The sequence below is a fragment of the Ruditapes philippinarum genome, unplaced genomic scaffold (genome assembly GCF_026571515.1).
Source record: "Ruditapes philippinarum isolate M1 unplaced genomic scaffold, ASM2657151v2 ctg8914_1_1_1_1, whole genome shotgun sequence".
Lineage (NCBI taxonomy): Eukaryota > Metazoa > Mollusca > Bivalvia > Venerida > Veneridae > Ruditapes > Ruditapes philippinarum.
In genome coordinates this window covers 20,194-34,543 of record NW_026855243.1, presented here as the reverse complement: position 1 = coordinate 34,543, position 14,350 = coordinate 20,194, and the positions used below count along the sequence as shown (strand labels likewise).

General features: G+C 30.7%; 1 protein-coding gene across 1 annotated transcript; it reads right to left on the bottom strand.

Annotated features, from left to right (window-relative positions):
* Positions 1-880: 880 nt before the first annotated feature.
* Positions 881-3,883, bottom strand: LOC132742596 (uncharacterized). Its single transcript, XM_060731046.1, has 4 exons — positions 3,821-3,883; positions 3,365-3,577; positions 2,541-2,687; positions 881-1,672 (listed from the first exon to the last, which is right to left on the bottom strand). Exons 2-4 carry the CDS (start codon positions 3,561-3,563, stop codon positions 1,476-1,478), a joined length of 543 nt encoding a protein of 180 aa, XP_060587029.1. The 5' UTR covers positions 3,564-3,577; positions 3,821-3,883; the 3' UTR covers positions 881-1,475.
* Between the last annotated feature and the right edge of the window lie 10,467 nt (positions 3,884-14,350).

Sequence of the window (14,350 nt, the reverse complement as noted above, 5' to 3'; positions counted from 1 at the left end):
TAGTACTATGAATAAGTTTTGGAATAGTTAAATACTAATTATATCTATAATAATTATAAATTCTCAATTTAACGAATGAAGGGTATTGGACATCACATAAAAGTAACCATTCTAAATAACACATACAGAAACAAAGTGCTCGAATATTTATATAAATGGAAGAATTAACGTTTGTAAGTCAAAATAGAAATTCCGACATAAGATTAATCTACGTCTTATTTAATAAAAAGGCAAAAATGATAATTATAATAATTTGATAGATAGGACATTATGTATCATTTGCTATTTGCTAGTTTGGTATTATTTAATAAAATAAAACGTTAACAATTCAAACATTTTAGAATTTCTTTATCCTAATCGAAAACTGTTCCGGGTCCCCCTACTAGAAAAATGAACCGTCTGGCTCGTTTCGGTCCGTTTATGCTTTTTCTGTACTTCAATCGTAAACCATAATGTGTTAATGACATTTTATTATTATTACATATATTAGTCATTAGTTATTTTATAATAACATTTTAACACAATGTGTGCAGGAGGGATGATATTGGTTTTGTCAACTGAATGCTTTTTAATGTTAACATTAGTAGGGTGTCTATTTATTTATTATAGAATATCTTTAGTTTGTGTAATTTTGTTAAAAAAGCTCATAAAACACGTTTACTTAACTGTTACATTCTAATAATTCGATTTTATAAAGCATATGAATTAGAAGGGCTTTAAGAACGAATCTGCACCTATCACGCAGCAACAATAATATTGTGAAGAAGACGCTTTCAGTCTGTTTAAATTTGATACTTTTATCGCACTTCCAGAACAAAATGACTGTCTGTCGCTTTTTAAAAGCGGATATGAAGAAGAATTGTTAGATACAGAGGACTTAGCATACAGACATGGTACGATGTGAAAAATGGCGGCATGTTAGTGGTTTCTTCGGAAAGTGTCGTGATAGCTTTTCTCGTCATGATGGATGTATCTACACGACTAAGGACAGGGATAACAATGATGGTACTGATAACTGTGCCCGTCAGTTAACCAGTGCACTGTGGTATTATTGCTGCCATCAAAGTCAAAGTCAAAGTAATTTGAACGACCTTTACTTATTAGGTTATCACTCTACGTTTGCCAACAGTATTAACGAGCTTTGAATTTAAACACGAACATATCAAATTTGATCTTAACATAATGAAATAAAGGAGAATTTCAATGAACGCATTGCAACAAGTTATTTTGACTCTCTCTTACACTTACAATAGAAAAGGCATAATGTCACTTTAAACACTTACGTTGAAAATTATATAAAAACGGGAAAATTATTTATTTCATCGAAGAATCAGTAAGATAACACTTAGACTTCATGTTAAGCTAATAGGAAATAACTGAATAAGGTCTAAGGTTACTTGACAATTCTATAATGTTTTATATATTGTATATAATAAAAGACAACATATGTCCATTTGTCACGAGAGTGTAATCATTTAAATATTTGTTCTTTCAGATTCAGAACCTATTGCAGTATATTCCTGATACTTTGTCTTTGCCCTGGCGACATCAATTGCAGCATAAACAGCAGCAGCACAGGAAGCTATTGGTAGATAAAATCCTGACCCATATGACAGAGCAGAATCTGAAGTATTTTTTCCAAACACAATCATTGCTGTTATAAGTAAAATAACTGAAATATAAAAACGAATCCTTAAAGAACACAAGGAACATGAAGTTTTAAAATGAAAATATGCAGACTCGGTTTGATTGTGCTCATTCAATCGGTACTGTACGGTATTGTGAGTTGCAAGCTACCGTCCATGATCCCAAGCACCGGTTGAATCATTATTCAACATTTAACATGAAATGGCAAAATTTTAACTTGGTGACATTGGTAATCATAAGATTTGATAATCATATTAGAATAGTATTCACATAGTAAACATGTTTTCAGATACATATTGTTCAACTACAATCCGTATTGCTCGCTAAAAAAATAGATGTCGCCAATAAAATACTTATAAAATGGCCAGAAAACCTTTAACAATTGTTTAATTTTTGTCTAATAAAGCACAATTATATGGAGACAAATTAAAAAAATCTTTAAATACATTGTCGGTGTAGAAATCTTCACTAATTAGGGGAGCAGATGCTTTAGTGGCCGGACGGATAGCATCCAGGTGCGAGTCCCGTTCATGCTATATATTTTCTCGGTCTGTGGCATTTGGCGCCCAACTAGGGTCCGTGACTGCATATATTGTGCAAAGTTTAATAAGCCACTACACTACACTACAGCGGGAAATTATTTCACGGTTAAGAATTGTTCACTATTTAATAGTGAAGATGTGTAGCCACGAACGTTATTCAAAAGGGTTTCGGGTTCGAGTCCCGGTTGGACTCCACATTTTTAACCCTGTGGTACAAAACAATTTTAAAATTTAAAATGAAGCAAGCATATTCAGTAAACGGAAGTAATATTTAAAAAAAAAACAAGAAACAAAGTACTTGTCTTTTTAAATGGCATCATTCAGATTCATTGAATACAAACTTGTCTTTACCTCCGGACAGCAAATTCACTATGCACATATTTGCCAAACATGTTGTATTTCGATTTCTTGCGTATTGTATGGCAAGCAAGACACTGAATCCAAACATCACAGTTCCAACTATCATAAGACCTCGCGTAGCATTCACAAAGTCTTTAACTGAAATTTTTACTAAAACTGCTTATAGAAAGAAAGGAAAGGTGTTCCTTCAAAGAACTATCATTTTACGCAGTCAAGTTGCTTGCAGAAACAATAACGTAAGGTTATTAAGATAAATGATTTTCTTTTTTACATTACTCATTAACTTTACGAGAAGTTTTATAAAATTATATAACACAACATAGCTATATTAAGCATAATACCATCATTCCGTATTGGAGGATAATGAATAAAAATGGGTTCAATACTAAATTTAGTCTAATTTTATTTTCCAAGTATCTGGCTGGCATAAAATCACTTTATGAAATTAGTTCAATACATTGAATAATGAGGCTATACTAGAATTAGCATTATATTTTTATGCACATACTCAAAATAAGAACATTAAATCATCCAGAAGACCATAATGAGTATTTTACATTAACTTGCTTTTAGGCTTTCATAAGCATGTGATTAAATGTATATAGCTATATATTTTGTTCATGTAGTAATTATTATTATTATTATTATTATTATTATTAAATCTTTTTTATCTTTCAAAATACCTATGTGAAAACTGATGTTTTTGTTTCCTTAAGGGCAAATAGAAAATGCATGAAATAATTGCTACATAGTTAAAATATTTTATTAAGTGGCTATTATAATGCCGCTTGCTATTGTAATCTGATAGGCCTTACCGTCTTTAAACACTATGCACTTTGTAACATCAAGAGCGTCGTCGCATCCTTTCCAAAGACCGGCATACGAGTATATTTGCACATTGTCTACTGTGACATTGTCCGATATCCAGTAAGGAATTGCGATACTTACAATGCTGCATGCAATGGCAATAAAGATGCAAATTATACTGCAGAAGATCTGTGTGTCTCCTTTCATTTTCAATGTTGAAACTGTAAATAAATAACTGTTTGCTGGCAAAAACTGTGAGATCCTTTGTCGGGCTTGTTAATTAATTTTAAATCATTAAAAAAGTAAAATGTTTTGAGTGTAATAATATGAATGTATACTATATAAACATGTATTATGTGACAATGCATGTTTATCACTAGATTTAAAAAAATCTTCCTTTGTTAAATATTAAAAAAATAACGCTTCCAAATGACTATGAATGATTATTACAAAAACAATTTTACCTTTTTTCCTATGTTTGAAATTAAGCAATGACACTTAAAAAGTTAGCTTGACAATGTTGATATATTCATACACATGATACAGTCATGTGAAAACTATCTTTTTATATCGCATTGTACGTGATTGTTATGTTATCATGTAATTTCAAAGTTCAATATGAATACAATTATATCAACAATAGTATTTTAGTGTTACGTTTATTTAAGAATGTTATCATATACATTTGCGATAATAAACACACTGATTGGTTTAGTGTTAACCTTTTTAAAACAGATAAATGTTTACTTCCTTTTCGTATTTTGTAATTTCAAAATGCTTAATTCATACGAAATTTGTATATGTATATATAAAAGCCTCATCCGAACTCCAGACAGTGATTCTATTGAGCATTAAAGTCACAGTTTAGGATATATTATTTCTTAAACATCGACTTCTTTAGGGTATAAAATGTGTCCAGAAATATCTTTTCCATATATCAAGGGATTTTAAAACTAATTACTCGGCACAAATGTTCACAAAAATAAGATGATGTGTCATGCGCAACACCCAAACCCTTTCCTTCAAAGCCACACTTACATGTCAAGGCTTAACATGGTCTGTTATAACGTATATGTCGTTTCACGACCATATTGTTTTCATAGGACACGGGATTTTTGAATTATTTCACACAAAGTTTAAGATATATGAGCCGTGTTATGCGCAACACCTAGAACCTTACCTTAACGATCAAGGTCACTTTTGGAGGTCAAATTTTGACATTGTCTGTTTAATGGTATCGTGTTTGTCCGGTCCATAACTGTTCCATCATTGCGTATCAAGAGATTTTTAAATCGCTTGGCACATATGTTAACAATATCAAGACGACGTGTCATGCGATACACCCGGAACCGTAACTCAAAAGTCAAGGTTACACTTGGAGATTTTTTAATTTGGAGTTTCTTTGATATAATCTTTGGAACAACCATTACATTTCAATGCATAAGTTACATTTTGTACGTCGCATGATCCTGAGAATTTTACTTTAAGTTCGAGATAATGCATTAGTCGGTCGACACATTGCCATTTGCGCCAGAGATATTTTTCCATAGTTAAATGCCAATCTATAAAATGCCAGAATCAAATTAATAAAAACTTTGATATATACATATATATTTATTTATATATAAAAGTACAATGCCAAAAGACAATTGCTTTCTATAATTACACTAAACGAAGAGAGCTTTCTGTCAGTGAATCATATATATCATAATTTATTCTTTTGAATTTAATAATATTATGTGATATTTATATATATTACTATAATATTATTGAAATTTATTATTATGTCCCTTTTAATTATTATAAGAGTAACGTCCCTTTACGCTGAATTGCGACGTTATTAACGTCATTATCTTGAAGATTCCTTTAACGGGAGAAACCGGTTAATATTCCTCTTCAATTATTATTACATAAAGCAATTAATGCACAAATCCGAGAAAATTCAATAATTAAACCTTCAATGTCAATGTCATAAAAGAGCTTAGGTCATTTTGAGTTTGATATACACGAAGGTCTTGTCCTTAAGAATGTTCTGTTATAATATAAAGTTAATCCATTCAATACTACCAATAATAGCAAATCTACAACCAGTTACAGTCAGAAAAATGAAAATTTCAATAATTTGACCTTCAAAGTCGAGGGCATTTATGAGTGAAGGTGAAGTTCTGTCTGGTTAATTTAAATTGCATTGCTATCTTTGAAAATTATTATGATCAAGTTTGAAGTCTAGCTAACAATCGTGAACACTCATAAAGAATTAAATGTCCGATACGTACAACTGTTTCAACAAATAATCAAGGTCAGAAATAAAAGTGTAAGTCGAAAATTAAAAAGCAAGCCAGAACAAGAATATAGTACTCAAGCTAATAGCAGAAACAATGCCAAAAGACAATTGTTTTCTATAATTAAACGTAACAAAAAAAGCATTCTGTCAGTGAATCATATAATTATATTATAATTGATTCTTTTGAATTTAATAATATTATGTGATACGTATTTAAAAGCGTTATACTATCTGTGATTGTAAGCAAAATAAATGAAATCAATGAAATTTCATTCACGGTTATAAAGAAGCAGAACAGATTAAAGCCTAAAAAAGAAATATCATGCGTTTAACCATCAAAACCAATCTGAAAAAAGGATATAAATATATCAACCTTTTTCCAACACAGTTCATATTATGTGGCAGTGGGTGCAAGTTTTTATGATTAATGAAATAACACGAACACATTAATAATATTTCAGCTTCCGTCTCAAAAGTATTAGGTTCTATGTGATATTTAAATTTCAATTCAAAAATGCTACTTTAAATCATTTTTTTATATCATATTTGCTGCAGTACTTTAGTATGCATCAATTGTATTGAATGGGTGTCCTGAAAATGAAAAACAATGAGTTGAGCAATTACAATACATTATGAGTGTTACTTGGTCAGAAACAATAGACTGTTTAGTCAAATAAGGCGGCTGGAGTTCACTCTCTTAAAGGGATAATTTCAAAAATAAAGAGAAAAAAGAAATCCTAACAACGCACAAAACAACAAAATTGATAATGCTGCAGGCTCGGTGTGATTATTGTTTATAAAGCCAAAAATATATTATTTTCGGATTCTTTAGTTATCCAACTGTATCAGGAACTACATTTATCCCTTTGAAATACTAACGAAATAAAAGCAATAATAAAGTTATTATATTATAATAGTTATGCGTACTCAATTACATGTATACAATGCATGAATATAACGTTTTCAATCAGTTCAAAAATTTATTAAGACGACTTTGATTTTGATATAGGTTAATTGTCTCTAATTTAATGTACTTAAATGTCAAACCTTCCCAAACGCCCATTCCCTCAAAACCAAAACTACACCTTTGTTTACAATCGTGGTAAAGTGTGGATCAGGATGGCAACCTGTGGATGGATCGCACATTAAACTCAAAATTATTTACTTAATGAATAAATAAACTGTAAAGATCAGTTGCATATTTTTAAGTTTTTTTATACATGCTTAGTTTTGGGTCTTGTCCTTAAAGTTTTTTTGTTTTTTTTTACAAAATTAAATTCTGGTAAGCACTTAATTTAATGTTGCTAGACCTTGTTGCCTAACGTATTTGCTTCTTGATATAAACTCATTATTTGTATATTTTACAAATATGTGCTGCCATAACATATGATTAAACTAAAATGATGATAATGATAGTAATTGGTATACAAAAATATTAATGTTGTCTGACTTTTGTTAAACAGTACTGTTTTATTTAATTAATATTGATATTGGTTTTTCTGGGTGGAATAACTTGAAATCACGTTACTTAGATGCAAAATTAGTAGATGGATAAATTCCTATGCTTGTATACGAAGGTACTTTTGCCAGAATGGAGTGCATCTTTAAGGGCCTTTCAAATATAAAAGATCCCGTGCAGAAATGTACCAGTTGATTACTATAAGTCACCATTGCATCGATTATTAATAAAAACATAAACTGTTTATTATTTAGAATATATCAAATTCTTGATCTAGTTGTTGAATACTGATTAATATATTGTTTCGTTATTGCTGTTTTGCCCTACGCAAATGCGAAAAAAGCTACCTTCGTCCCCATGGGAATATCGTATTGTAAAAAGGTCTATACTGGATATAAGCGGACGCGTTTTTCGGACACAGTCCGTCTGAGGTCGGTTTGACTTCCTGTAAAATATACAGGAAAGAAATCAATAATAAAGGAGCTTTCATCGGTCATTTTAAAATAACAATAATTAGTAAAATAAACTAAAGGATTTTTGTCATATGTATACATGTACACGTCCAAATTATAAAACAATCCGAAGGAGTATCGGAAACTAACTTGCAGTTAATTTTTGTCAACATTAATATTTGAAATATATGAACTTCCTCCAAAAGATTAACAAGGCTTAAAAATCATATATTCTCCTGTGAATGTTTAATGTAACATTCGAATTTAAAGAGTTATAAGTGACATTCTAAAATGACAAAATCATGTGCTTACCGAACGACACATGCAAGTTAAAGCAATTTTACTTTGTCCGAGTTTCTTTTTGAAGATATTTTAAAGATACGCCTTGTTAAATTGTTTCACAGAACGTGAACATTTACAATTATTATAAATTGTTCCTACGCTCAACATAGTATACAAAGTGCACAATTGCCAGTTTATTTATGGGTATATTCGTGTATCTGCGCTTAACAAATTACTTCAAATGCATATTCGATGTATCTTTCAAGACGTAATTAGAAACAAAGATTTTATATATTTGCCTATTATCCTGAATATCTTTAAAATATAAATATATAGGTAACATTTACTATCAATCGTTATTGTTGTCAGATTAAACCCATAATGTGTATAGTCATTTGCTGCTGCGTAGTTTATTTAAAAATCAATACGTTACAGAATTACTAACAAAGTAACAATACCCCTGGAATAGAATGGATAAGAATCATAAGCATGCTATACTTTTCATGTGTATCTTTTTTTCAATTTAAGAATGTAGCAATTAATCTTTTTAAAGAAAATGTGATAAACAAATACATCTGAAAATAAAACGTATTAACAAGTGTTTTTTAAGATTCTGGAAAAAATGTATGCTTGTAGAGTTATATGGTTTTATCTGTTACATTATATCATGTATTTTATAATAGACGCCCAAGAAGAAAAGTTAATAATTGTTTATAATCATGGACTTGAAACAAGATCGTGCTTTACATCTATAACTGATGTAAGTTATACACAGTGTTTAGGTTATTTCCGTAGTAACAATACTTACATCAATGCTGTAGTTTACAGAAGAAGATTTCATCTGTGTGATATGTATTCTGTTGCTGGAAAGTTTGCTTATAAAAAGGAGCCTGGGTCAATGCTCGCACATCGCCCTATAATTGGTAAGTTAAGCAAAGTATAAACTGTCACATTAAGAAAGGGTAACAAACAATATTCCTCTTATAACTACTTCACATGTATGTTTAAATGTGTGCATTAAAATATTAAATTTAGATATCTTAATATTAAAAGTAAGAAAATGTATGGAAAAGTGGTGATCCCTCGGAAGAAACAAAATTAAGTGAAAATTAGATATGAAAAAGAGTTAGTTTATTAATAATAATAATAATAATAATAATGAGGATGATAATGATGATAATTGCCCACTGAATGCCGTTTTATTACAAAACGTCGCTACGTTTCCCTGGCAATTGTTATAGGTACAACAACCCTTCAAGCTAACAATTTATCTTAAAATCAACATTATTTGACGGATATTGTTTGTTCATCATCCTGATATATAACTTATCGATTTACGTCGGCACATACAGAAAGAAATTGAAATTTTTGTGTCAAATTTGTCTTTTAGTTCAGCTACATTTATTTTTGGATTCAAAGTAGGTTTTAAACGAAAATCCTGAAATGAAATTAAGAATTTTTTGTTGTTCTATAAATTTTCTTTTAAATGTATACTCACTTAAATTGACACAAAAATGCTTGTCATTGACTCAACTATTTCGGTAAACGTGATTTTACCATCCCTTTTTCGGTAATTGTCATGCTTTTTCATTATTGAAAAGCTTAAGGATGCTCTGAGTAAACGGCATCCACTAAACGACTACTAAGAAAACTATACGGATATACCGAAGTGTTGTGAATTCAATATAATTTGTAAATACATGTTTGTGGTTAAAAAATTGGTCATTTTAAAGTACAATGATGGACTGGACCGAATCTTATGCAATCGTTCTACTTATTTATCGTGATCCGTATACTTGTAAAACACTTGAAACCTTGTTTTGAGAAGTCAGTATTTTCCTGAAATATGTAATAAGTTCGTATTTTACAAAATAATTTGTTAAAGTTCGTATTTTACAAAAATACGAAATTCATTATTCTAGCAAATACGAATTCTGTATATAAAAACAGAAAATCGGGATGAACTTCTTAATAACCCAATTTCCTTGAGACGAATGAAACAATCAGATCTGACATTTGTCAGAATAACAAGAAAAAGTTTAGCTTTAAACCGATTGAAAACATATCCCGCATTTATTGTCATGTTAATTGAATACTGATCTCATTGGTCAGTGAAAAGAAGATTTAATATCTCGACAGATTTTCGACAGTGTTCGTAGCATGTACAACCAAAATCGACATTTTAACTTGAAATGTCTCGTTATTTGTATAAAGTTTTGCAACACAATACAACACTCATTTGTGTGGTATCCTGGCTCTGTACCAATCGATTCCCTATATACTAAGAAAAGATCAGGATCAGGATCAAGTGATTCTGATTTTTTTTATTGTTTCAAAAATTCTATCGTGGTTTGCTAGAATTAAAAGGTAACTATTCAAAATGTAAAACATTGCTAATTTGCAAAGGAACCAAAACCTTTTTTTAGATAAATAAAAAATTACAAAACAAAAACAGAAATATTCGGATCAATGCTAGGATCAGGACCAATATTTGGATTAACTTTAAAATGCCTGTATCTTGCAAAAAATAAACAATAATTTTATTCTAAAAGTTCATAACCTTGCTATTTCAAGTCTAGTTTTGTCAAATTTATATAAGATATTTAATCTTTAAGGATTAATAATTCAGAATATTAGACTCTTTAAATTTTAACCTAATCCTGATCTGAACATTGGGCCTGAACATCAGAAGAATCTTTATTGGTCAATAAAAACTGAAATCTGAAAAAGTTCTATAATAAAATGTAAAAGACAATTGTAGCCCATATGATATAAGAAGTAAAAGACAGTTCTTGCCCACATTAAAAAAATGTTAGGGATAGTTCTTAAATGAAATGTACATGATAGTTCTTTGCTTTTTAGTTTAACTTTTGAGATATTTAAGTTTTGTTTCAACATACTTCCCACATAACATTTTATACTGCGATTAAAATTACAATTTCTAGTGAACAGTTTTTTGACATAAGGACGTATTCATTTTTTTTACACTAGAATTTACTGAGTTATAAATTTTGTCAAATATAGCTATACCACCAATAACTTTCACACTCCTATTTGTTTAATCATGAAGATGAAAATATTGGGAAACACACCTGTCAGGTATCCTTCATTTATGATGTTCAATAAAAGTCCGATATATAATAGTCCTTCTCCCATATTTTAAATAATTAAACAGAGATGTATTATTATCATTATCATGTATTACTCTGTCATGTCATATATAGTATGTTTGTAATATGTTGTCCTCATGGGCTTATTAGCCTATTAGAATATGAAATAAATAAATTCAATATATTATAATGATGCTCGTTGATGTGTTTAATTGGTTTATTGTTTATAGTTTGCATATATTTTTGCATATTGATCAAGTATTTCTAAATAAAATTGCCTACCGACTGCGTAGAGTTGGTGATAGAAATTTAGTTAACATACCAAAACACGACCGACTCATTTTGAAACACATACATCTTACAATAATCCATTGTTTAAGATAAATAACCCAGTTATTTTTCTGTCAAAGAAATAAAGAAATAAGTATCGACAACTTAGAAATTAAATATACAAGTTAACCAGGTTTACTTCGGACGAGTATCTTTCTTAAAGATACTTCTTGTTTATGTTGCATTTATGGCGAATATAATCAATTTATATTTAACACTATTATTTAATAGATATACAGTGCTCAGATGTGATATCAGGAAATGTCCAATGCATAGTTAAATCTCATTATTAATAACATCAAATTAGACAATATCAAGTAAAGGATTTCATCAGGTGCTACAAATGTCTTTGATTAAATGTATTTACCAGAGATAATGAGCAAATCCAGCATATCTTAATAAAACATGATTATTAAGCCAACGAAGAGGAAATGTATATATAGATGGTTTATTACTTGTAGAACCAAGAGGGCGTGACTAACATCTTAGATCTATAAGCCCAGTAAGGGAAAAACGTTAAAATCATTGACTGTTGATCAACGTTAGGATAAATAAAAAGATTTAATCTTTTAAGCGAATATTTCAATTTTGTCAATAATTCGCGTTGTTGTTTTGCATTACCTAATTGCTGCAAAAGTTTATGATAACCATATAAATTGAAATAAATTCAATATCACTTATAGTAAATCAGCTCGTAGTGTGGGTTATATAGCTTTGCCGAATTTCCTGTGGCCTACTATAAATTAAATGATTCTGTAAGGTTTATGAAGTTAACACACGAAGTGTTTTTTTTATGGGATTTCGTTACAGGATACTTAATTATCGATTAATGTTACTATACGTATGAGAAAGGTTGCATCGCATATGTGCTTTGACTCTAAATTGTAATTCGTTATTTGTTGCAGCGCACAATATCGATCAGTTTTTAAGAATTTGCAAAAAGTCTAAATATCTAAAAATTTTAATTCTTGTTGTGCGCTGACATTAAGACGCATAATTATACAGTTGGACATATGGCACTGACTACTAAATGATTCAGATTATTTTGTTTTCGCGCCTAATATGGATATATTTAATAAGGATTAACACAGCAGTGCTTTCTAAAATTGAACTATATGTACTTTGTTAGAAGCCACACGCGCATATTAAAAAAGTCATTGCAGTGCTTACCTAAGCTATAATTCATTTGTGAGGCGCATATTTAACAGTTACATTGTTGTGATGATCTAAGATTTAATTCTTCTGTTTGCGCAGCGCATATTTAAAGGTTACACGGAGCAGTGTTGATTTGAAAATGTAATGTATCTTATTAGTCTTGCGCTGCGACATGTAAAAAATGTGACCCAGCAAGATTTCTGGAATTAAGCTTGTACCATTTCATTTGTAATTCGCAGGCTGCATTTATTTAAACAAGTTACTATTAAACAGCATGGTGCCGATCTAAACTGGTTGTCTGTTCTTTGTTAGCGCAGCGTAATTTAAAAGTTACACCCGCAATTTCTAAAGCTAAGCTGTTGCAACAGCGTACGCGGTAGTCCGGTCAACCGAACGTTTTGATTGTTCAAGTGTTTTCAATTATAATTTACATTCTGTTTTCCAAATGGCTTTTATCGACAATCATGTGTCCATGGCGTTAAGTTGATGAATAAACAGAAACAAGAAGAATAAATTGGCTGGCTCTTGCTTAAAGAGTAAACTTGCTTTCACGGGTAAAGTGTGAAACTCAAACATAGTCCTATTTCGAGGTATGTGCTAATGGTCGTCGAAAATATTCTCTTATTGAGTCGCTCTCTTTGAGCCGTGGAACGGAAAGTTTATCTTTCTATCTTAAATATGTTTTTAGGACAATTATGTTTTTTAGAATAATGCTCCAGATCAGCTAAATACATAAATTGTCGATGTCTATAACGCATGTGTATAATTTAAATTTCGTTACAAACATTATGCAAGAGATTGGGATAAAAGCCAACTGGTCCGAAACGTTTGAGACGGTGATCCCCTATTATAGTATCATTTGGACAGATTGTACTATCCAGAGGATGTTTATTGAACAAACAACAAAATTGCATTCAGGAATTATTTTGTGCGCCACATTAAAGTCGAAAAATGTGGTTAAACAGAACTTGAAATTGTCAAATAAATTTTACATCAGCAACAAAAAAAAATGATTTACCTTAAATAAGGTTAATGTTAAGATAATATGTTAGTCGGTAGCGTTGTAAAACCCGTCAAAGTTGTCAAGTTTACGCAACGACGTCATGTTTTAAAAACAGATATGGTGGTCAACTTTGACATTCAGCGTACACAACATGACGGAAAATAACATAAACGTAACATTGCAATTTAACCGAATAAGGTCTTAAAAAGGAATCATCACCTGTCAGGCAAGTACGCGCTTATATTTATTACTCTTCAATTGAAACATATATAAGAAGACGCTTTCAGCCTGTTAATTTTTAATGTTTTATTCTCATTTTCAGAACAAAGTGACTGTCTCTCACTTTTTGAAATAGGATCGACAGAAGATGGTTTATATACAATACAACCCCTCATAGGTTTAAACATACAAACATGGTGCGATATGAAAAATGGTGGATGGACAGTTATACAACGTCGACTGGATGGGTCAGAAAACTTCTACAAAACATGAGCGGATTATGTTTGTGGATTCGGTAACAGATCAGGAGAGTACTGGCTTGGCCTTGAGAATATATATCGGCTTACTACGATAAACAGTTCTTTGAGAATTGAAATGGACGCATTTGAAGACGTATCACATACACATGCCTATGCACAGTATGACACGTTCAAAGTTGGCGGCGAAGATTCAAATTTTAGATTGCATGTAAATGGTTTCTCCGGAAACTGCGGTGATAGTCTAAGTTTACATGATGGAAATATGTTCTCGACTAAAGATAGGGATAACGACGTATGGCCGTACATCTGCGCTCAAATATTCAAAGGAGCATGGTGGTATGAAGCTTGTCATCATAGCAATTTGAATGGATTGTCCTTATCGGGGAATCACTCTCCGTTCGCTAATGGTATAAACTGGCACTCGTGTTGGGTTCATCATT